Genomic DNA, 25,082 nt, shown 5'->3' with positions numbered 1-25,082 from the left:
GCAAGAATGGAGAGACTTCATCTCACTACTTTGGACATAGTGTCACAGTGGTTAAGCATTGGGCAGTTAACTACAAGATCAGTAGTTTGAAACCACCAGCCACCTGTAGAAGACAGACAGAACTAGTCTCAGAAAGTCACAGTCTTCTCCCGTTCTATAGTTACTGTGAGTTCGCACAGCCTCAAGGCAGTGAATTTGTTTTGTTTTTTTGAGCACTGATGAACAAGATCATTGACATCTCAGTAATCTCATAAACATCAATTAAAAAAAGAAATGAAATCTAAAGCGAATTATGAGGATACTCAGACTTAAATTAAGGGCAGAATGAACACCGAGTCTGAGTTCAGAACGCAGGGGTGTGTTCATAATGGACTGGAACTTTGGAGTGCCCTGAAGAGGGAAGTACAGAACTTCACCAGGCTCCTCAAGGCCCACCTTGAGCAAGAGGGGGGGAAAGATGGGATGCAAGTCCCCAAGACAAAGCTGAAAGTAATGAGGCAACAATGTAACCAGATACTGAAATCAAGTGATCCAGGATCAAGTATGTGAGGCTATTTCCTTCCTTCCCCCCTAAAACAAATACACCCCCTCTCCCCAAAGAAACCCCAAACCAATAAAAAAGACACCAGCCCCCAACTCATGGGACTCAACTCTAGGGCGAGGTAGAACTGTCTAGGTGCTTTCTGAGCGCCTCAGAGCACCAGCTAGTGGCTGGGCACTGGTGACCTTGAGGGGACACAGCCCTACTCGTAACCCATGACGCCACTAGGGCTCTTCTATCCCTCTTTTCCCGAGAACGTAGTTAATGGAGCTTCTCTCTCCTTTTCCCCTTTTGGTTTTCCAATGTTTCCTCTTCCCTTTGGCATCCTCTTACAGAAACATGACTGAGCCTCCGAAGCCCCGCCTCCCGAAGGTGGGGGGGGATGGGCGGGGCCCAAAGCGGTGGGAGGTCCTTTATCACCGACGTGCCGACGTCAGCACGCCGCTGACGTAGGCGGATATCCGGTCCCGCTCCGGGAGGGCCAGCCACGGGCTCTGTGAGCGTCCGCCGGCTCGCTTTAGCTTCTTCCCTAGAGGCCTGGGTCCCTGCCTGGGTGTCCTGCTGCCGCCGCCTGGTCCCGCGCCGTTCCCCGGCCCTGAGCACCGGGAGCGAGTCCAGCCTTCCCCCGCGGGTAAGCGGGAGCGGCCGGAGCGGAGGGGGCCTGGCGGGCGGGCCCGGGGCGGGTTCCAGGAGCCTGCCGCGTGGCCCCTCCGCCGGGCCGCCCGGATGGCTCCGCTTCGCTCGGCCCCCGACTCGCCTTTGCCTTTAGCGTCGCGCTTCCCTGGGTCCCCTGCTGCTTGGGGGACACCGGCCAGCTCCCGAGGGAATCGGAGCGTGGCTGGAGGAGGACCGGGACCTGCGTTAGGCCGAGAGAGAAAGCCCCTCCAGAACAAACTGGAAGAAATCCATTGAGGCTCAACATTCTTGGCCGATTCAGAAGACACCTTTGGGTGCTTACAATCCCCCCGGAGCATCACCCATGATTATTTGCTGAGTTTCGTAGACAGCGCAGTGCACAGTTTTATCGCAGTGTAGACTGTATCATTCTAAGCACTTACTGGTTACATACCCTGTCATTGAAGTCGCCGCCTTCCCCGCCTCCCCTCCCCCCCCAGGAGCCTGGCCCGCCCCTTATTTTTGAACTGTCACTAGCCTATCTACTCTGTGATTTTTTTAAATTGCACTTTTTGATGGGATTGTGTAACATGACTTGGAACCCAGGAAGCAGGATAACAATAGACTGAGTGATCTTAGCATGGTTTCAAGTAGAACTGAAGCATGTTTTTGTAATGTGACATTCTGAAGGAAAAATCCGGTGAATTCTCTTGGACGTTTGCTTCCAATGATTTTTGGATGCACTTAGGATTCTTGGAATACATGTATTGTTAGTCTCCCAGGGCCATTGAAACCAAACTCCCAGTCGTCAAGTCAAGGTTGATTCAAAAGTGATGCCCTGAGTGGGTTTCTGAGACTGTTTATTGGAGTAGAAAGCTCTTTCTCCAGAAGAGCGCTAGTAGATTCGAACTGCGGACAATGTGGATGACCGCCCAAACCATAGTGGCTACACCACTAGGGCTCAGTATACACAGTGACGCTGAGGCCATTTTGGAACTTTAGAATTTGTACATTTGAATAGGGCCTAGAAGGCTGAATCTGTATTTTTAAGGAATATCTATAGTTGGTTTTTTTTAAGACTCACAATTTAAGAAGACACACAGTGAAAGAATATTAAGAATTTTCCAATTTTCCAATTTCATGTTTGAACCACATAGTCATTCCCCCTCCCATCCTTCCATGAATACTGACTATATTACACAATTGTCTGGTGGCATAGTGGGCCATGTGTTGGGCTGGTAACTGCAAGGTCAGCAGTTTGAACCCATCAGCAGCTCCCATGGGCAAAAGTGAAGTTTTCTATTCCTGTAAAGATTTGCAGGTGCTGAACCCCACAGGGGCAGTTCTACCCTGTCCTATAGAGTTGGACAAAGTTGGAATTTGACTCAATGGCAGTGAGTTTTTGCTGGAAGCTCTTTGCTTAGAGAATTTGAAGTCTTTCAATTGGATAACCATTTTTAAAAAGTTACTTAGTGAAAATACTGTTTTTCTAAATGTTGTAGTGTTAATTAAGTAACAAGCACGTTTGAAAGCCTTTGATACACACATGTAAGTATAGACTCCTAAACATCTGTTTGAATCATGTCAAAACTGCTTGTAGATAGAAGAGTAGCTTTCAGAGTCAAAGCAACTTAAAAAAAAATCATTTCCATCAAGTTGATTCTGACTTACCACAACCCTATAGTACTGGGTATAACTGCCCCTGTGGGTTTTTGAGGCTGTAATTCTTGGAAATACAGAAGAAGAAAGACTCATCTTTCAGAGGGAATGCTGGTTTCCAACTGCTGACCTTGCGGTTAGCAGCTCAATTATGTAACCAACATGTACACCAACGGGGTTCCCCCAAAGATAGTAATTTAGGACAAGACTTTTCTGAGAAAATGGTATAGTTAATATTGTCCTTTGACTTGACTGTTGAATGTTTTATTTAGACATTGAATAGGAAAAATTAGACTAGTTTAACTTCGTGTTGGCAGCCTACAGGTCACCTGAATAGCTCAATACAGTGATGTAAACTCGACAGTAATTCACCTTTTAATTATTTCTCTTTCATATATGCCTAATAAAATTATCTTATGTGATGTAGAAATTTTTAATGCATATTTAATGTTAGATTTTTTTAGTTCCAGTTGAAAAGAAAATGTAAAACAAGAATATTGGCTTTAAAGATAAATGTTTTTGGTGTTTACATCCTTTAAACTTGTTTGGTAGTATAAATAAGTACCTTTATTTTTCCCCCTGTAGTTTGATTTATGGGTTCCCCCACTAATGTTCCTGGCATATAATTCACATGTCATACAATGTAATCGTTATGTCACACCAAGAACAGTCCTATAGTCATCACCATAGTTTTAGAACCTTTCTTCTTACATACCTGGACTAAAGCCTCTGGGGAGTTCCTTCTGATCCTAGTGTAGGGATGCGAATATAGCCCTGTTAACAAGCAGAAAGCACTTGGCAAAGCCGATTATGGCAGATGTAGTTAGGTTGAAGTGTATCTTATCATGGGATCTCCCTCTTGACCCCTTTTGAAGCTGTTTCAGTCTAAAAACAAACAAACAAACTGAAGGGGAAATACACATGAATTGAGCCCCTGGTGAATCCCCTCTGATCATGGAGCAGGGATGTAAATCACCTAGCTAACAAGCAGAATGCATTGGAAATGAGTGGATTGGGGTGGCTGCAGTGAGGCTCAAGTTTAGCACCCTAGCATTTGATGACCCTTAAGACCCATTTAAATGTGTTCTAGTTGTTAAATTGTTTCTATTTTCTTTTTAATTGAAGCTTTTAGATGTTTTACTTTGTTATCCTTTTTTATTATTTTTTTTAATGTTTTTCTGTATATGAAATCCAGGATAGCTAAATCTACAGAGACAGTAACAGTTAATGGTTCTTTAGGGGATGGCATGGTGGTTGGGAATACAAGCACCTTATCATAAAAGTCTTGTACTTTATTTTGGATACCATGTGCTTGATGATTCGTGAAGTTTTGAAAAATAATAAGGTTCCATTCTAGACTATGTTTCTCTGACTTTGGTCACATCTCCCTAGTTCAGCTGCTCTCAACCTTTGGGTTGCAACAGGGTTGAACGATTAATAACAGTAGCAAAATTACAGTTAAGCTGGAGCAACAAAAATAATTTTATGGTTGGGGCCAGCACAAGAGGAACTGTGTTAAAGGGTCGCAGCATTAAGAAGGTTGAGAACCACTGCCGTAGATTCACTTCTCTACTTTTTCCAGTTCCGCTAGTTTTATGTCTTCTAATTGTTTCTTTGAACAAATAACGATCTGGTTCCTGTGACTTGGTTCACCAAATATATGTTATGCATACTTTGTGTCAGGCTAAACTAACTGTCAAAATTGACCATTGAGCTTAAAGTTTCACATGAGTAAGAACACTTGGTGGTCCTGTTTCTTAGTTCATATAAAACAGCAAATGTAACTAGACAATTACGCCTTTTGCCCTTCATGTAGAAAGACGGGAAAATGCCTAAGAAAAAGACTGGTGCGAGGAAGAAGGCTGAGAACCGCCGGGAACGTGAAAAACAACTAAGAGCCTCCCGAAGCACCATCGATCTAGCTAAACACCCCTGTAATGCTTCGATGGTAAGGGCTTTGACTTGTATAGGAGCTATCTAAATTACCCCCGACTGCAGTATTCACAAGTGCACCGTGACTGCGTACATTCAACTGTGGAGTGTGAAATCTGTTGGACAGGCTTGCCTATTTTTATTAATATGTCACAACAGTGATTTTTTTGTAAGGTTTTTTATTATTTGCAAAGTTCATGTATTCCCTTCGATATTATTGGTATTAAATAGCTACTAAACAAAATACATAGATGAAAAATGTACTGAGCTTTCTAGCCTCTCCATTTTCTCTTTGGCGTTTCCAACTCATTTGATGTCTCTGAACGTTTCACATTTTTGATCTCTCTTTTGGCTTCTTGTTCCCTAGACAGAGTTGTTAGTCTTCTTAATTTCTGAGTTCCTATGACTGGTCCCAGTTGGGGCAGGGGAGGGCGGGATTATTTATACCTGTATATGAAGACTAGAGTCTTCATTGTCTGTATACACATATATCTATAGTCTTCATTGTCTCTCCTTTCGTGGCTATGTGTCTCTGAATTTGTTCACATCTCCGTAGGTTCACTCTCTTACCTTTTCTAGTTCCATGATATTTTATTTCTTCCTTGAAAATATGTGCTTATTATTGTGACTTAATTCAGCAAATGTGTATTGTATCTGCATTGGGTCAGGTCTCGTCCCAGGTAGTGTAGGTGGGGTGTGCATTGGTGAAGACTCAGGAATATTTGTATTAGTTGACGTCATAGCCTATTAGTTGACTTGTTCTTGTATTGTTTGATGTACTGGTATTAGTCAAGACGTACTTGCTTGTGCAGACATTCAATTCCAATAACCCGAGGGGAAGTAAATCCTAAATGGATAATAGACCAACTTGTGTAATTGGGAAGGCAAGGAGATGGGTTGGACTTAATTTCCAGTACCATGTCCTGTTACTATTTTTTTTTCCCTTACTGCTTCCTGTTTTTCAACTTTTCCTTCTGTATTTGTTAGATTCATAGTCACTGGTAGCTGCGTGCTTCCCACTACGGATTCTTGCCCTCAGAAGAAAGGATGACCTTTGATAGACTGGGTTTGGGCAGGCAGCAATTTCAGGACTAACCTTTTCAAGGTGGGAGGTGGCAGACAGAAGGAGTATATCTTCTTAGAAGCTCAGTACATCTTCTGTCATGCCTTTGGTATACCAGGGACATTTTCAGAGGAGAGAGGTGCTGGACTGACAATGCAAGTGTAAGATTCATACACATAATCAGAGCTAGACTCTGCAAGGTTTTATAACAAGGTACAGTATTTATAAAATCCAGGGGTTGTTAGATTTATTGAGTGTGTGAGATCATTACCCAAGCTGTCTTCAGGTAGAGATTGTGAGTAGAATTTTTTTAGGAAATTGTATTAGAATAATAAATAAAGGCGTGGAGAACAGAGTAAAAGGCATATTCCGGAAATTTGTGACTTCGGTGTGTGTTGAAAGCTGCAAACATGGATGGAATTGGAAGTTTTTGAGGAGTGTCATCTGCATGTTGCCTTAAAAACAGTGTGTGTGTGTGTGTGTGTGTGTGCATACATATATATATATAATGCAAGTAAATGATAGTCTTTAGTCAGTTTGAAAAATAATGCTATATATTTTTTGCATTTTATAGGAATGTGACAAGTGTCAGAGGTAATTATTTTTCTCTTTTTCTGTTGATATAAAATAAGCCCTCTGACTTTATCTGATACTAATTTATTTATTTTATTTTATATGACAAGGCGACAGAAGAATAGAGCATTTTGCTACTTTTGTAATTCTGTACAGAAGTTACCAATTTGTGCACAGTGTGGTAAGTATATGATGATTAAAGACACATGCCTTTTAAGTTTTCCAACATTTGTTTGGAAGTTAATGAGTTTAAAACTTTAGGCTTGGTCTTAGCACTTACGGCATTAAGCCTTACTGTTAATAAAACAGGGTAACACATTTGATCTACTGTCAAGTCTTGATTTCGCCATGTTGGTATAATTCTGGATGCTGCTGTCTTAATATTTGTTACTTGATCGCCAGGTTATCCATTGCAGTGGTTACACCGAAGTCAAAGATAAGATTCATGAATAAAGGGCTTATTAAGGAAGTTAACAAGTAATGCCAGTGAGAAGTGCTCAGGGTTGAGTTGTTTATCAGGACATGTTACTAAGTTCTTTCCAGTCTGCTGATGGATGCCCAAAGGGCAATCAGTTGTAAGCCTCAACCTGAAGGCACTGAAGTCTAGCTCCATGGGCCAGCAAACCTAGCTCCCTGAAGAAAGTGCCCCATGCATTCCACTCCGCCTGAACGAAGGCACAGGGTCAGCGAGCCTGACTTTGCCAACTCAGTGCCCAGAATCGTCCTACTCTGTAAGCGGCCTTCTGCACAAGAGCCCTCAGCTTTACTTGCTTTGTGGGCTGGGAAACCCACCACCACTACCACTGTTTCATGTGCCTGTGGCTCCTGGTCTGCTGCTGCTCCTCTAGTGATCTAGTTGTCTTCTGTAGCTAGGAGGTCCAGAGGATTCTCTCCCCACTGGCTGTTGCTGGTAATGGATTCCCCCCCCTCCCCACCCGTCCCCTTTCCCCCTTCTCCTATCCCCAACTCCCCTTCCTTGGGCTCACTTTATACATGGCAGGATGGCGAATCCCATCAGTGTCCCCCCATGTCCTCTTACCAGACCCAGGCAGGGAAAGGTCATTTGGTAAGAGCTGTTTGGGCTAGAAGAAGCACAGTCAATAATTCAGTGCCCCTGCACTGTAAAACAATGAAAGTGTAATTTGGGTATAGTTTGCCAACATAGTGTATTAAACGTTAGGAAACCTACATTTCAGATGAGTAGTGATTATTTCTTGAATTTTTAATGAGTCTGACCAACATCCATTTATTGCTTTCCGGATTTTGAGCCCTGCACTCTCGGACTGCTGAGGACAGCTTGATTTCACATTGACTCACTGCTGGCGGTCATGATTAGCTTGTATGTGTGTCCTTAGCACGTGAGTCTTTTCACAAATGTAGCCCCCAAGGGATTGCCGTAGCTTTCTAATAAACTGCATACCCAGTTCCCGTGTGGAAATGTTTCTCCTGAAATCATTACTCAGACTGAAATGGAAGGGAAGCTCCTAGAACAGCAGCCATGGTGATTCCGGAGGTCTTTCATGGAACCTTTGAGCAGGAATAGGGCTGTGCCCGTGTGAGCGATGCTGTATGCTTCATCGCTTAATCCCCACAGAAGATTTGTTCTCCATATTTTGGTATGAATGGTTTTGAAATCCTTCAGTAAGTGAACCTGCTTAACTTTCGCCTCTCCAGATCCCCCTTTGTTTATGGGATAATAATTTCAAGTGGAAGTCAGTTTAGGATATGCTCATGTAAATGTCTATATATGAGAACGTGACAGGAAATTAGGGATGTTTAGAGCCACACCCCTGCGTATTTGTGTGCTCTAGCTTTTAGCTGTAAGTGTATGAGACTGCTGGCCTAGATGGGACGCTCATCGGCGAGCCTGTGCCTTCTTACTGTGTGGACTGTCAGTGGCTGTTGGGTGAGAAAGTAGATGCTAGGGAAGAATGAGAATGGTTAATGGATGCATTCTTGTTAGGACCATTCCGTGTTCTTAGTGTCCCTGGGTTTGAATCACGGGTTTGTATTCTGTAGTACTGTGTATAAATGCATTTCACCTTCCCTAGTCTTGTACCGAGGATCAAGCTGTGGAGCAATCTGCCTCTTCTTTCCGGTTTTTCTTTTGTTTCCATTTCTTGTTGGCCAGCTTTGTTCCTCAGACAATAAAGATAGTGGAAAATTGAGCATCTTCCACTTCATTCTTGTCTCACTCGTGGTGTCTTGGATGGGTGGTTATCATGTCACTATTGATCTCCCCATAGTGTTTGATGAACGAGATTTTTGACAGTGTCTCGATGTGGTAATTTGCGGCTAGAGCAGAACTTTTGTGGGTGTATTTTGATTTTTTAACCCTCACTATGCTCCTGTGTTTTGAGTTCACTTGAACACGATTTCAAAATCCTGTTTGCAGAATGTTTGGCTGGAGGCTGTTTGTACATTTTTGCTTATGAATAACCTTAAACAAACAAACAAAACAAATAGGCTACGTGTTATTTTCTTTCATTTGGTTTGAGATATTTTTTTAAAAAAGAAAACCAAAAACGTTAAACTCTTATTATAAATCATAGCAGTTAAAATGTACCGTTAAGCCTCAATTTTTAAAAATCTTTGGTTCACCTGAAAATTCACAAGGTGATTAACTGCTATACCTGATTGTTAGACTCTGAAGCGTAACTGTAAAGTCTTGTTTTAATAGAAACATAAATTAGCATTTAAAGGGCTTATTTTTAACATATTTATTAATAATCTTATAATCCCAAAATATCTGCCTCAATCATATCTTAGTTAGGTCCTAGTTTTTAGTTGTATGACCAGTAACCATTAGAAACCTGTGCAAATTTTGTTCAATTTCTTTTCAGACTATTACCGATGGTAACTTACCTTGGCCTAAGTAGAAAGAGAAGTGAGTGAACATGTGCGTACTAGATCAGTAATACATTTTTTCTTTTCATGAAAGGGAAAACCAAGTGCATGATGAAGTCTTCAGACTGTGTCATCAAGCATGCTGGTGTCTACAGTACTGGCCTCGCCATGGTGGTAAGCTGCATGTCGCCGTCACTTACAGTAGGCTCCCAGGGATAAGAAAATGTCACTGCCTTCTGGGCGATTAGTCCCTGACCGCACTCCCTGCCTGGTGGTCCTGATTTGGCTGTGTTTTTTCCAGAGGCCTCAACTCCTATGAGCTGTCTTTTCCTTACACCTTCCGGAAGACTCAGGGTTCTATACTGTACCCACCCCCCCCTTTTCTTCCTTTAGGTCCGGGAATGGTAACTGCATCATTCCTTTCAGGTTTTCCCAAACAAGACCGCCACCACCACCACTGTCCTTTGTGAAATTCTCTTTTAAACTTCTTGATTACCCAGCTGTCTGTACGGTCTCTTGTTAAGATCCTTGGCTGTTCAAGAGAGGATGTGAGATTTTCACATATCAGTGGGCTACTTTTATCCCTCAAACACTTTCCTTGTTTGCTATTCACAATTGCTGCCCTGATACTGGAAGATCTGAACTTAAGTCTCAGAAGGAGCATCGGGCCCCTCGGTCACTCCCCATTTGTAAAGGAAAGACTGCCCAGGCCTCTCCCTTCAGAAACCGCCTTCTGGCGTTTGGATGCTGTAGGGTCTTTGTGTGTTGACAGGTACGTTTTTATGGCCTGTCCTCAATGTGGAATTGGAGAACCAGCCTATAGTTCAGTTCCTGTATTTTGCTTAGATTTTTTTTTCACATAGGAATATAATGACTTAAAGCATAAGTTGCTATAAAAGGAGAAAAGCTGGCAGAGGGATAGAAGGTTTTCTCAGTCAGTCGAGAAACGCTGTGTGCTGCTTTATAGATTGCACAGAGAGGAATGTTCTGTAGGATATTGGTGGGTACTGTAGACTCATGTATAAGCGAGTTTTCCAGCACATTTTAAAATAGCTTTTGTGGTAAAATTAGGTGCCTCGGCTGATGTGCAGGTTGGCTTATTCTCTAGTGTGCACAGTATTTGAAAAAGTTCTGATACACACCAAAAGTAAAGCCATCGACCATGACTGTAGCTCATGACTACCATAGTACGTGCTGTGAACAAGAATATTGAAAGTAGACCGTGACGTTTATTTGAATCAGAATTCATTTTGGAGGCAACACTGCAGTTCTTAGACTTTATTTCTTTAGCGGATCGCTAAGGTTTTTAGACTAGGAGCTGCTGGTGGAGCAACTTAATTTTCAGACTCCTTGTAAATTTGGCTTTTATAAAAAAATTATTTTATTGGGGGCTCATACATTTCTTATCACAATCCATCCATCCATACATACATTGTGTCAAGCACATTTGTACATCTGTTGCCATCATCATTCTCAAAATATTTGCTTTCTACTTGAGCCCTTGGTATCAGGTAAAGTTGGCTTTAAAGTGAGTCTTGCAATCTTTCATGAAGTCACCCACCATCTTCGAGGGTAGAAAACTGCTAAATGTATAAACTGATGCCCGCCACTGCTTAATGATTTCAGGGGCCAAACATAGGTCTGCTTTGTTCTTGGCTTTCAGGGCGCAATCTGTGACTTTTGTGAAGCTTGGGTTTGCCATGGACGGAAGTGTCTCAGCTCCCACGCCTGCGCCTGTCCCCTGACTGATGCCGAGTGTGTGGAGTGTGAGCGAGGCGTGTGGGACCACGGTGAGTGACGCGGGGGAGCCTCCACTGTGGCTGCACGGGGTGGTGACGTTGACCATGGGCGCTGCCCTTCCAGCCCCTCTGCAGGATGTGCGGAACTGTGTACCCGAACTTCCGGGATCTGCTGTGGCGAACAGCTGTGGGTCTCTAAGTGGGAACTGACTCAGCGGCAGTGCATTTGCTCTTGGCTTGGCTGTGTGGGGAAAGATTTATATGTGTAATAATAGTCATTGCTAGTATCGCAGACCTTGGCAGGTGCGGAGGGCTGGTTGTATGCGAACAGGATATGTCTCTGATCGTTAGGAATAGTATCTCAATAACCAGGAGACAGTGGGTGGTGTAGTGGTTACCACAGGTCGGTAATGTGAAACCATGGTACTCCGTGGGAGAAAGATGAGGCTTTCTACTCCCATAAAGAGTTGCAGTGGGGAACTCACAGGGGCAGTTGCCCTGTCCGGTGGCGTCAACTGCACGGCAGTCTGGGTGTGGGTTTGGTGTGGCGGTGGAGTGGGGTTTCCATTTCAGCTACTCTGGCAGTTTTCGGTTTAGCTGTTCACAGAGCAAAACTCTTGTTCCATTTGGGGGTATCTTGGACATCCCGTCTTTCCCAAATCATTTTATGCATAGAAGTTTTATAAAGATAAAAATATCATGTCTACATTTGTGGTTTTCTCTTTTTGTTCCAATAGGTGGCAGAATATTCAGCTGTTCTTTTTGCCATAACTTCCTCTGTGAAGACGATCAGTTTGAACATCAAGCGAGCTGCCAGGTTCTGGAGGCAGAAACGTTTAAATGTAAGCTTCTAGGTCCTTACTCGTCACAAGGTTTAGGCTGAATGGGAAGACATGTAATTGTTCGCGCCGCCTCTTAGGGAAACATACTTGGAAATCGTGCCCATCTCCTACTCCAGAGAAGCTTTCCAGCGTGCACTCTGTTGTTCTCAGCAGAGCCTCCGTGGCATTGGCTGGGCCACTTCTTGGCTCCGTGGGGTTGACCAGCTGTTGCAGGCTTGTAGCTCTCCGGGTCCTGGCTGCTGAGTGTCAGCCAGTGTTACTCTCCCAGTTTTACAGCAGCAGCACCTTTCCTCCACTCCCCTTCACACACGGTTCCATAGGGTTCCAGGAAAGGTACCGTAGCTCCGCTTGGCTGTCTCTAGTTGAGTTCTCGGATTCCTGGTGGTGTGGTAAGTAGTTAAACAGTGGGTCTGCTAGACATGAAGTTGGTGGTTCAAGGCCATCAGCGACCCTGGGAGGAAAATGAGGCTTTCTGCACCCATCAGGACGGACAGCGTAGAGTTCTTAGGTGCCGTTAGTTCTGCCCTGTCCAGAGGGTTGTTAATGCGACGGATCTGACCTGAGGATAGTGAGGTTGCTGTGTGCATGTCGATTCCACTGGTTCTTAGGATGGGAAGCAGAAACACCTGTGGACGTTTTTTAAAAAAAAAATACAGGTGCCTAGCCCTCACGTCTGTGTAGTCTTCATTGACATCTGTGGCCGGCACTCAGTCCTGTAGCCAACCTCTACAGACATCCCCATGCATCTCTCCGCGAGGCCCAGTGCTGCCGAATGGGTCAAACTTACCATCGTTATGACCGGGTCGCTGCTAACCACAGCATCTCAGCAATTGGAGCCCACTCCACCAGAGGAAGATGAGACGGTTGACTCCTCGAAAGAGTTAAAGTTTGGAAACGCAAAGAGGCAGTTCTACTGTCCTACCAAGTCTTTCTGAGTCTGCATCAACTTGATGGTAGTGAGGTTGTTTTTGTTTGGTTTGTTTTTTTCTCTCGAGTTTACATTGATTTTTCAGCAGATGAAGTTTGAGTCCAACATTAATTCAGTTCAGTTTGTTGGCTGGAAACTTGCTAACTTTTTCCAGCCCCAGTTCCCTTATCTATGAGAAGATCCTAAAGTTTTCCTGAAGGGTTCATTTAAATGATCTTCCATAGAAAGCATCTCCTGTGAAGCCTGGCACTCAAAACACAGCAAAACCCTCAGTGTCAAGTGGATTCTGCGCCATAAGGACCCCGTGGAGCCGAGTAGAGTGACCCCAACAGATTTTCAAGACTGGGTTTGAACATCATCCACTTAGTGACCTGTGTGCTTAATCACCAGAACTGGTAGTCTTGGAACTATAGAAAACCTAAGCCGCACTCCTATAGGACACAGTCGAACTGCCCCATGGTTTCTGGGGTTTTGTAAATCTCTGGAAGAACAGATGACCCCATCCGTCTCCCAAGGTGTAGCAGGTGAATTTGAACCTTTGACCTTGCGGTTAGCTGCCCAGCACTTACCTGACAGCACCCCTAGGGCTCGTCGACGACCCTTATTCAATATCAGGCGTCATTACAGGAAAGAGAAATCTACAGACAGTCATTTTGTTCAGTTTGATTCATGTATGAAGAACTAATCCTTGTTCTCATCTCTTCTATAACTTTAGAGCTGACTAAATCATCCGTCTGCTGAGATAAGTACATTTCCTTAGGGCATCGGAACCTAGCTCTTTTTTACCCTTGCTTTATCTTTTTGGACAGTCTTCTTTCAGGGGTTTTTATTGGAAGCTTGAAGTGTTTTTTTGAAAACTGTCCTGGTGGCATAGTAGTTACCCTTTGGCATGCTTACCACAAGGTCAGCAGTTTGAAACCACGAGCTTCTCCAAGGGAGAAAGGACAGGGCTTTCTATTTTTCTAAAGGGTTACAGTCCCGGACACTGGCAGGGGCAGTTCCACTCTGTCCTAGAGAACGTCACCATGAGTGAGCCTTGACTCGATGCATGTTTCCACCGCTTCAGTGTTTTTAATGTAAGATTTATGGACTTGCTAGTGTGTGTGTGTGTGTGTGTGTGTGTGTGTGTGTGTGTGTGTGTAATCACTGGGAGCACTGCTCAAAGAAAACCAAAACCAAAACATCACACTTGTTAGTACTCTGCTTTTGTCTTTAAATGGATAGAGTAACCTTGAAACCTTTATTCTGAAATAGCTCGTTGTGTCAGCAGGCTTTGATGTCTCCCAACTTGCTTGCTTTTAAAAGAGCCCGGAGACATAAAAATAGATTAAGAGAGAAAATGTACATTCTAAAAGTAGAAAAGTTGTACTATTTTTATAATCTGAGAGAAATCTATCTTTATACAAGTCTTAATTGAAGATTAACTTTGGGACCAGAAACCCCTGGGTGTTAATGATATGTGTATGGAAGTGGATAATTAGGGGAGAGGACAGACTGGGGCCTCTCAGAAGTAAAGGTGTGAGCTTGGGAAGGCGGAAGATTTCTTGAGTTCGTGTCTTATTGGCATATCCGTGCGCAGGCTGAGTGTCGGAAAAGAGTCTGTATTTTCTGTCAGCAGTGGGGGCTGCTTTGAATGTGTGTCTGCATTTCGAAAGGGAGTTGAGAGAAGTCTGGTTAGATTAATAGGGGCGTCAGGGGCAGGGCAGCCCTAAAGACTCTGGACATGGCTTGACGTAGAAATGATTGAGATTTCAGATCTCCCCTCCCCCACAGGCCAAAATATGATAAACGTATGTATCCCTAAGATCCAGTAAGCACTTGGTTTTTAACTTTTATTGTTCGCGTGGAGAACGGAATCCAATGGAATGATTCCTGTTCCTGTCGGAGAAAGCGGACAGTTGGCCATAACCAGTTGCTCACATCGAGAATGTCATCTTTGAGTTTAAACAAAATGAGCACACAAGCTTGCCTATTTGGATGGAAAGGTCTCCCCTTGAACCAGCTAAGCTTGACAAAGAGTTCCCAAGCTAGACGCCAAACTCTGCGCGTGGCGATGCTGCAGACCAAGCTGGAACTAACCTCTGTGTTCGTTTCCCAGGCTGGAACTCTTGTGAGTAGACAGCCCATCTTTCTCCCACACCAAACTAGGTACATCTGCCCAAAGGTTTTAATTGTAAGGATAGAGAAATACTTTGGTTTTCTAGTTAAAAGTTTCAAGACCTTGAAGTGAAAGGCAATGATTTATATTCAGATCTCATCAGAGCAAATTTTAGTTTGTTTTGTCTTTTGTTAATTAATTTTTCTTTCATATTCCCACATATACTTTGCTAGCGTATATGAATTTGAATTTAGTATTCATCAATGCTAGACAACCAATATTCATGTGGCTCACTAGAGATAGAGCATTCGGCTGTCTCATTGCCCTCCTGGATATCGCTGTCTCTCTCTCTCTGTCGCCCTGTCTCTCTGTCTCTTCTCAGAAGTCATGCAGAAAGCAACATGGAATAATCAATCTCTTACAAATATCAACCATTAGATGAATGGGAGGAAGTCTTGGGCCAATATCATGGGCAAACAGGATGTCCTGCCATTTCAGCTCGCCAAATACAGCTAGCTGTTTCTTTGGCCTGCAAACATAAAGGGAATGTGGGAATAATTGAAGCTGTGGAAGTGAAATGCTAGCGGGGGCAGTTCTTGATGTCATTTCTTCTGGCGGAGATTCCGCCTCATTTTTATGTATTCTCTAGGTTCGATTAGACAAAAACCCAATTGTTCTTGCATCTGAGGTAATAGGTTCAGTCAATATAAATCTTTGGAAAACAGCATTTTCATTCCAGGTCTGAATTTGAATATATGTTGTTTTCTCCCACAGGTGTTTCCTGCAATCGGCTTGGCCAGCATTCCTGTCTTCGTTGTAAGGTATTCTTGTGTTTTTCTGGGGGTTTTTTTTGTTTTCTGATTTCAATCCTCTGCATTCCTTGGATTATTTGTTGATAGACTGAAGCGGCAAGAGATGTGTACAATTATCTAGTTACCGTAGATTCTTTTATTTTGGACATTGCGGTTGAAAACACGTGACATTGCAATGGTAATATGGTTGGCTTGTAGTAAAATGAGCCTGAACACACATACCTGCCGAATTTTGTGGTTTTTTGCATTTTATATGTATGGAGAACATGATAAAAATGAGAGTATGTTTTAATTAATATAAAAATTCATCTTTTGGGAAGAGTGGGTGAGCTAAAGATTTCCATGTTATTTCCTTAGATCTTCATCTCCTTTCTGCACGTAAACGGTCACTAAGTAGACACAGTCAAGTTACTCAGCAAAAGCGGTCCTCTGATCCTTAATTTCTAATACTAATTCTATCCTTATCTCTTGTCTTTGCCCAACTTTTAACAAGTAGTTTTCATTTTAAGATGTTCAGGCTTTATAAGAAGTACCTTTACAAAATCCCATTAACTTTGAATTTTACTTGTCCACAAATGTTTGAAGTGTCTTGTATATGTCGTTTCCCTTGCCTAGTTTCTCATATTTATTTGGCCTAGAGCCACATGTCTCCCTATCCTTCCCCCCTCCCTCTTTTTTTTCAGGAAAAAATCATTTTATTCTGCATCTCCTCCCCTACACACAATTTTAAAATTTTGCTATATCCCACACTCTGCTTTTGTCACCCACCTGGATCATTCCAGCATAGAATGGTCACCCACTTTGGGAAACACTGACTTACACTGTGCTTCTTTCAGTTTTGTGTGTCTTGCTACACCCCATTCTCTTTTGCATCTCTGTTAACAATATCCTGTCTCTCAGGAAGGCTTTCCTGTGTCTTGTGTTATGCTTAGGACCTCTGTTTTGCAATTCACTGAGAAATCAAAAACGTACTACCATTGATGTGATTCCAATTCATAGCAACCCCGTGGGCAGGGTAGGCATTTCTAATACTGTCGTACTCTGCTGGAGTAGAAACCCTTACCTTTTCCCACAGAGCAGCTGTGGTTCAAACTGCCGACCTTGTTAGCCATCCAACTCAGAACCATTCAGCCTCCAGGACTCCTTTCAGAGCACCATGTTGTTACATGCCACTGAGTTGCTCCCTACCCTTAGCAACCTGATGTCAAACAGAACAAAACACCGCACGGTCTTGCACCATGTTTGCAGTTGTTCCTTTGCCTGAACCCATGGCTGCAGCCAGGGTGTTACTCCACCTCGTTGGGGCTTTCTCTTTTTCACTGCCCCAATGCACCGTGTCTTATAATTTCCTATCCACTTGTCTTGATCTTCCCTATACTGTGCACCAGGGTAGACAGCCTGGTCGTATCATCAGGAACCTTATGAATACTCAGATAGTTCTAGAGGACCAAATGTGTGTGGATATCTTACCCCTCAGTGACTTATTGCCTCTCGACCCACCCCTGTCCAGATACCACAGGTGAGTGGCTTTAAAGAAAGAACTGTACTGTTCCACAGTTTCAGAGGCTAGAAATCCATAATGCACGGACACTGGGAGAGGGCACCCCCTTGTTGGTAGCTCCACGTGTCCTTGTAGACAGTCTTTGCATGCCCTTCCCCCTACCCTTTTTTTGTGTTTGCTTTTCTCCATCTTATAAGAAACCATTGAAAAATGTATTAGGGTGTGGACCCAAATACTACACTCTTCAGGTATGAGCTCCTTAATTAGAACACGTGATTTCCAAACAGGATCCCATTCACAGATACAGGGTCTAGAATATGATTTGGGGACACAGTCTAATGCTTGACACATGTTGGTTGTGTTGAGTAATGCCTTTTATTAGTCCATGCATCTTAGTAAAAACCATTCCCTTCAATTGAAACTTAGGACTATGGAATCAGGAGCTAGTTCAACAAAAACTTTGATCTCTCTGTCCTACCAAAACTATGTTTACATGTCCTTAAGATGCTAAATGATGTCTTTTAAAATGTTTAGTTACTAGTGGATATTTTGGGTAACATAGTCTTCTCCTCCCGTGTAGGCGTGTTTCTGTGATGAACATACACGGAGCAAGGTGTTTAAACAAGAGAAAGGAAAGCAGCCTCCCTGTCCCAAATGTGGACACGAAACGCAGGAGACGAAAGACCTTAGCATGTCAAGTAGGTGTCTTCCTGTGGCCCTGGGCTACGAGTTTGCTGCCTTACTCAGGCAAGGTGGTTGTGGGAAAATGGAATGAAGAAACAATGGAATTTTCCCATACTTCCAGCCTCCTTTGTTATACATGCCTTTACTTTGATCTTTGGCTTTTCTTCCGCTAGCACCATAGTAAATGCTGAAATTTCAGAACACAGAAACATAATTTTTCTCCGTGGTTGATGCTCTTCTGTTAAGTAACAGAGCAGTTAAAATCTTGGATAGTCAAGTGTTGGTCGCTCCAGTACTTGGAAGTTAGAATTCACTCTGGAGCTCTCCTTCCGTGTGTGTTCCCCGAGCTGAGCCACTGTGCTGGTTCTGTAACATCACTGCTGTGGGCATGTGTTCAGTGGCACTGAGGCTGCTGTCGACATGCTGATAGTAAGGTAGCTCAAAGTGTGCCAGATGTATCAGAGTAGAACCCTACTTCTTAGTGGCTCTGCAATGCTTTGTTTCGTTGAAGATCGGGCTTTGCTATGGGGGGATGCGTCTGGTGTTCCTCGTAGTACAGGAGGAGTGAAAGATTTGTTTTCCAGAGCATCTGAATTATTATTTAAAGATCTGCCTGAAGAAAAATATCATGACATAAGAAATCAACCATGTCGTGTGATTTATGTGATTTGAAAATAAATTTTTAATGGGCCACAAAAAAGACATTTTATTTTTTATCAAGCCTTATTTAACTTACCGTTAGAGAGTGCTGTTCTAATTTTGCCTTTCCCCTTTTTCTAGACTTAATGAAATGGCACTGCTTTCTTTATAATTGGTGTGTGCATAGACTGCGAATGAGAAGGATTGAGCTAGATGTTTCCAAAGTTTCCCGCCTTTAATTGACTTAAATATTACATGAGGGGATTACGAGAAGCTGGCATATATTTTCATTGTAGACTAAGAAGCGGTCAATGCGATTTATGCTATTTCATGTCATGTGGAGGACAATGAGGACAGAACGAAATGCAGTAAGGAACATGCCGAATTCCTGTGTGTCTTTTGCAGCCCGTTCCCTGAAATTTGGCAGGCAGACCGGAGGTGAGGAGGGTTATGAAGCTTCTGGCTACGACGCCTACTGGAAGAACCTCGCATCCAACAAGTACGGCGATACCAGCTACCAGGACGAGGACGAGGATGAGGATGACGCAGACGATGATGACGAGGAAGACGAGGGAGGGAAGGATTCTGACGCGGAGTCGTCCGACTTGTTTACCAATCTGAATCTAGGAAGGACGTATGCCAGTGGCTATGCTCACTATGAGGAGCAGGAGAGCTAGGAGGCTGCGTGCCGGCTGGCAGCGGGATTGGTGCTGGAGGCGCCGAGCGCTGTGTGCTTGATGGAACCGACCTGCGTGGTGTCCAAGTACTGTCACTGGGCCCGTGCAGGAGAGGGGCAGGAGCGGGGAGGGCAGTTTTTACAGGAACTCATAGACCGATAAGAAAAAAAATTGAGTTCCAATGTACATTTTTACTGATGCAAGCAATTGCAGCACCATGAAGTGGCTCACTATTGATTTCTGTAGTTTAGTAGTAGGGCTTGCCAAATAAACCCATACACAGGATAAAGGAATAGGATGCTAATATATTTGAATTTAAATTGCTGTCTTTATAACACAGCATCGCTTATCAATTCACTATTTTTTTGTAAAATGTAATGGATAAAATGAGTTGCCGAATTTTTCCTTTTCTGTCCACAGAATAAAAGTCGTGTGTTGTGGTCTAAGTTTTCATTGCATATCCATGTTCGCTTACACAGTCAACGATACGTATGTTTCAGCAGTGGACTTATTTATGTCTTTACAGTATGTGGCCAGAACCGTGCTTGTCATCAGTGCCGGAGTGTAGACAAAGGTGACTACTCACTTTTCAGTGACACAGTCACCCGTAGTGAATTATGTAGATGCTTTGTCCAAAATTCCCTGAATAAAACTAGTATTTCACTTATATATTTCTGATAACTTTATTTAACTTTGTTTCTGATGTTTAATTTTGTGTTAATTTTTTTAAACTCAATTTTAGAAGCATTTAAAGATACTTGATTCAATGACTTCATTTCATTCATTTGATATGCCAGAGAGGTAGCGGAGATTAACAGTGTGGCAGATAAAAGAGATGCTGGCTGGACCATCATTGGTGTTAAGTGAATGCTAGATAGTACTTGGCATCAGATCCAGTTGTTACAAGTTACACTGGCAATAAATTGGGATCGTGTCTTGGTAAAAAGACGCATTAGCGGGTGGGTGGCATTTTGAGGTGTATGGAGAAAAATTGTAGCTATGAGAACACACGGTTGAATGGTTATTGCTAAGCCCTCCTTTACAGCCACGTTATGAACAACGGAGGCCAATAACAGGCCTTGGAAAGGCAGGTGTAAAAGAGAACAGTTGGCTGGTTGCCTATTAAAAATATTTAATCTCTTGCAGCAGGAGGGCTGAAAAAACTTAGGACCAAGCTCAGGATTTACTGGTCTGCATGGATAAACTTCAGACAGTTGGCAAGCACTGTGGATGTGCTCTGTCAAGATCAGGGCACTGTTTTAGGAATACAAACGCAGAGCAAGCGAGGTGGAGGTGTCTTATGATTTTTACTCCCAAGGCTCCTTACCTTTCTGAGTCTGGTCATAGTGCACCCCTTGCTATTCAGAGCAGTTACTCCCCCTCCACCTTGCATAGGTCTTTCCCCAGGCAACACGTGACCTCAGGACCTGACTCTCATTCTGGCCATACACTTTATAATTAGGGTTAAGCAAAACTTTGAAGATGATGCTGGGCTGAACTTTACCTCAATAAAGTTGCCAGAATCAGGCATGAGGAACTGGTAGAACCCTAGGACTGGAAACAGATTGTTGCATCAGTTTTAAGTTTGAAGAACCTGGCAAGGATCCTGGCAAGTGGTAGGAAATCACTACAAGGGTAGTTTCTAGAAACATGGACTAGCAATGGCCCATCCTGAACAAACTGAATTGCTAGGATTGTCTTGGTGAAAGAAGGGATTAAAACATTGAGGGAGGTGTGTGAGCTAGAATAAAGAGACTTCAGCTGAAAGATAACAGATGGTTATAGTGTGCAGGAAGGGACACAAGTTAGCAAGTCCATAAAGACATGAACTGATGAGCACAAGCATGACTCAGAAGTTTAGCAAAGGCTCTGTACTGGTAGTACACTATCTCCTGAGAACCTGCACTTGCTGATGGCAAAGGGGGCAAGACCCTGAAACTTAAAACTGCCAAAAGTCTAGGAGATGCAGTGATTCTAATGACTGGTAAAGTGAAAATGACCCAGGGTCCCAGTTGATTCTGATTCATAGTGGCTTATATTGGTTTCTCTCTTTATGGGAGAACCCTGGTGTGTCTGGTGAGTGAAATGCTGACCTTGTTAGCCCAGGGCACAGTAGTAATTCTCATAGTGATTCCACAAAGGGACCTGCAGACATTTACTTGGGTAATTCTATCTGTGGTAAGAGGAAATACAAGACACTGAGGGCCGAACTGACCTGTAGTTTTAGAAACCAGGAAGCTCAAGTCCAGCAGGTTCCAGCTCTGGGTCACATGTTAAGCTGGAGGATTTTTAACTTGCATAACTTTGGAAGCTGATGAATCCAAGCTCAGCAAGAAGACCACAGAGTCTTGGCTGTAGAGGCGGAATACACGGTCAATGGATCAGATAGCAGGCCTCTGATAACACCCAGGATGGGCAGGCAACGTGGCACACTGTTGACTCAAGGCCAAAGAATTGTAGGTAAATGCAGTTGCAAGTTCCAGACCCAGTAAAACCCAAAGCAGACTTTTCCATAGGGTCCTTTTATTGGAAGGAGGCCACACCCCTAAGGAAACAACCTTTTAAATCCCTCAGGGCTGTGAGCTGATTATAAGGGTGTTGTAGTCCATCCTAATCTTAGCTCATTATAGAGGTTTAAGATTGACTGGCTTTGACTACATTGTTAGTTGAGATCATGAATGTTTACTGGCCGTAAGTGGCAAAGCACTGAATATCCTGGCCCAGCCAAGTTGACACAAAACCACCCTCTCACAAAAAACAAATACTCCATGTTTGTGAAAACATCAACAACAAGGCTCGGAATTGACTCAATACCAACTGAAATGTCAACCGATGAATACAAATTGGGAGTTGTGCACTTCTCTGTGCCAAGACATTTTAAAGAGCTACCAGCTAACCGCTGGGTAAATAGCTTTATTTGTGCCCATTCCAAAAGTTGATCCAACAAAATCAGATTAAAATCAGGAATGACAGAGAAGTAAAATCTTTCTGAAGATGTTTAAAAGAGTTACAGAACAAATTGCAGAACAAAATACTGCCCAGACCTGTTCTATTCTTGCAACCATTGCTGTGTTTGAGCCTATTGTTGCAGCCACTGAGCTAGTTAATCTGCTCAGGGGCTTCCTGTTTTTTGGTGGCCCTCCACCAAGCATGATAGCCTTTCCAGGACTGGGCCTCCTGATAACATATCCAAATAATGTGAGCTAAGTCTCTCCATTCTTGGTTTTAAGGGTCATTCTGGCTGTACTTCTTCCATAATGTGTGTTAGCTCTTTGTGTGTGTGTGTGTTTGCTCTTTCAATCCACAGTATTTTCAATGTTCAAATACTATAATTCAAATGCAGTAATTGTCTGGTCTTATTTATAGTATAGCTTGGCCTTCCTTCATTATCATCATTTCTTGATCATACACTACCTTCTAAAATGTGTGAACATCTACCAATTTTTGGTAAAGTTAATGCAGCCCTTATATCTTTTTGTCATGCTCCCTGCGTTATTCATTATTTTTTCCAGAGCGTCTACAATATTTCAGCTCAGGCTTGAATGCTTTCTTCAGTTCTTTCAGTTTGAGAAATGTGAAGTGTGTCTTTCAGTGTTCTAACTCCAGGTCTTTGTACATTTCATTATAATACTTTATCTTATTGAGCTGCCCTTTGAAGCTTTCTGGTCAATTATTTTAATATCATAATTTCTTTCAGTTGCTTTTGCTTTGCTATGCTCAAAAGCAAGTTTTGGAGTCTGTTTGGACATCCAATTTGGTATTATCTTTCATATATATACTTTATGTAGATTTTTTATTTCATATAAATTTGTATTTTATATAAATATATATTTCACTGTGCTTCATATAGGGTGTTCTTGATGACATCCCACGACTCAGCTGGTCTTAATTCATGTTCCATGCATCAAATCTATTCTTGAAATGATCTCTAAACACAAGTAGGATGTACTCATGGTCATATTTTGGCTCTTGGGCACTGTAACATTTTTTTCCAGTTTTACACATTTATTTTATTTTTTAATAAATCATTTTATTGAGGCTCATACAACTTTTATCACAATCCATACATACATCAATAGAGTAAGCACCCTTATACATTCATTACCTTCATCCTCAAAATTCGCCTTCCACTTGGGTTCCTGGAATCACCTCATTTTCCTTTTATCCCTCCCCCTTCCTCTGCGCACCCCCTCCCTCATGAACCCTTAATAATTTATAAATTATTATTTTATCTTACACTGCCCGGCGTCTCCCTTCACCCACTTTCCTGTTGCCCATCCCCCAGAGAGGAAGTTATATGTAGATCCCCGAGATCAGTTCTGCCTTTCTACACTCCCTTCCCTCCCGGGATCGCCACTCTCACCTTTGGTCCCGAGGGGTTCATCTGTCCTAGATTCCCTGTGCTTCCAGATCTCATCTGTACCACTGTGCATCTTCTGCCCTAACCAGGTTTGCAAGGTAGAATTGGGATCATGATAGTTGGGAGGAGGAAGCATTTAAGAACTAGAGGAAGGTTTTGAGTTTCATTGTTGCTACACTAAACCCTGAGTGACTCATCTCCCCACTACCCCTCGGCAAGGGATGTCCAGTTGTCTACAGATGGGTATTAGGTCCCCATCACGCACTCCCCTCATTCACGATGATATATTTCCCCCGCCTTTGTTGCTTGAAACCTGGTCCCCTCGGCCCTTCATGATCATACATGTTAGTGTGCTGCTTCCATGTGGGCTTTGTTGCTTCTGGCCTAGATGGCCACTTGTTTACTTTCAAGCCTTTAAGTCCCAGATGATATATCTCTCAGTAGCCGAGCACCATCAGCCTTCTTCACCACACTTACTTATGCACACATTCGTGTTCAGCGTTTATATGGGGAAGGTGATCACACAATGATGGTTTTTGTTCTTTGGTGTCTGCTACCTGATCCCTTCAACACCTTGTGTTCACTTAGACTTGTGTGTCTTCTCTGTGGGTTTTGTTGCTACCATGTTAGATGGCCACTTGTGTGCCTTCAAGACTTTAAGACCCCAGATGCTATATCTTTTTGATAGCCAGACACCATCAGCTTCCTTCACCATGTTTGCTTATACACACATCTGTCTTCAGCGATCATGTCAAGAAAGTGTGTATCATGGAATGACCGTTTAGCTGGGCAAGGTACTATTGTATTGAGAGAGTGTGCGTGAAGAGTCCCAATGTCTGCCTGCTACCCTACTACTGAACCTATAAATATATGCACATAGGTCTATTTCCCCCATAGTCATAAATATATTTATATATGCACATTTCTGTATTTAGGCCTCTATGTATGCCCTTTGCCTCCTACTCCATTCCTCTATTTCCTTCTGCTTTCCTCCTGTCCCACTACCATGTTCAGCCTTCATTCTGGTTTCAGTAATTCCTCTCAGTTACCTTGCCCTTGGTCACTCCCTACCAGTCCTCCCATCCCCTCCTCCACTGGTTTTGAACCACTCGTTGTTCCCTTGTACCTGAGTTGGCCAACACCTCCTCCCTTCCCCTACCTCCCACGCTCTCATGTCCCTCTGGGACTGTTGGTCCTGTTATTTCCCTCTCACATTGTTTGTCCAGTCTATCTAGGTGGACCTGCTGTTATAGTAATGCAGATGGCTTTGACAGCACCAAAGTGGCACATAAGAACATGGCTTTGACAGCAACAACACCAACACGCTGACAAACAAAATATCCACAAACATACAAAATTTAAAAGAAGAGAAAAAGAAAAGAAAAAGCCAAAATGACAGCAAAAAAACCCCTAAAAAAAAACCTGTTAGTAGTTCGAGGTCTGTTGACCTTCAGGAGTGTTTTCCGGACAAGTCTGATGGGGTGCCACGTCCTGGCCCCAAAGTCCATCCTTTATACTCCCTTGGGACCTCCTTGCTCTGCTTCCCCCGCCGCTCCATTGCACGCCCCTAGT

At 43.1% G+C, this 25,082-nt stretch overlaps 1 protein-coding gene across 1 annotated transcript; it reads left to right on the top strand.

Annotated features, from left to right (window-relative positions):
* Positions 1 to 990: 990 nt before the first annotated feature.
* On the top strand, positions 991 to 19,817 carry ZNF330 (zinc finger protein 330). The gene is made up of 10 exons (XM_075543758.1): positions 991 to 1,172; positions 4,632 to 4,763; positions 6,385 to 6,404; positions 6,494 to 6,564; positions 9,325 to 9,404; positions 10,894 to 11,020; positions 11,707 to 11,811; positions 15,612 to 15,658; positions 17,731 to 17,848; positions 18,879 to 19,817. Exons 2-10 carry the CDS (start codon positions 4,644 to 4,646, stop codon positions 19,148 to 19,150), a joined length of 960 nt encoding a protein of 319 aa, XP_075399873.1. The 5' UTR covers positions 991 to 1,172; positions 4,632 to 4,643; the 3' UTR covers positions 19,151 to 19,817.
* Positions 19,818 to 25,082: the final 5,265 nt, after the last annotated feature.

This window comes from Tenrec ecaudatus, chromosome 3, assembly GCF_050624435.1.
Source record: "Tenrec ecaudatus isolate mTenEca1 chromosome 3, mTenEca1.hap1, whole genome shotgun sequence".
Taxonomy (NCBI): domain Eukaryota; kingdom Metazoa; phylum Chordata; class Mammalia; order Afrosoricida; family Tenrecidae; genus Tenrec; species Tenrec ecaudatus.
Note: the sequence above shows the minus strand (reverse complement) of the source record. Positions and strands in the feature narration are given on the sequence as shown.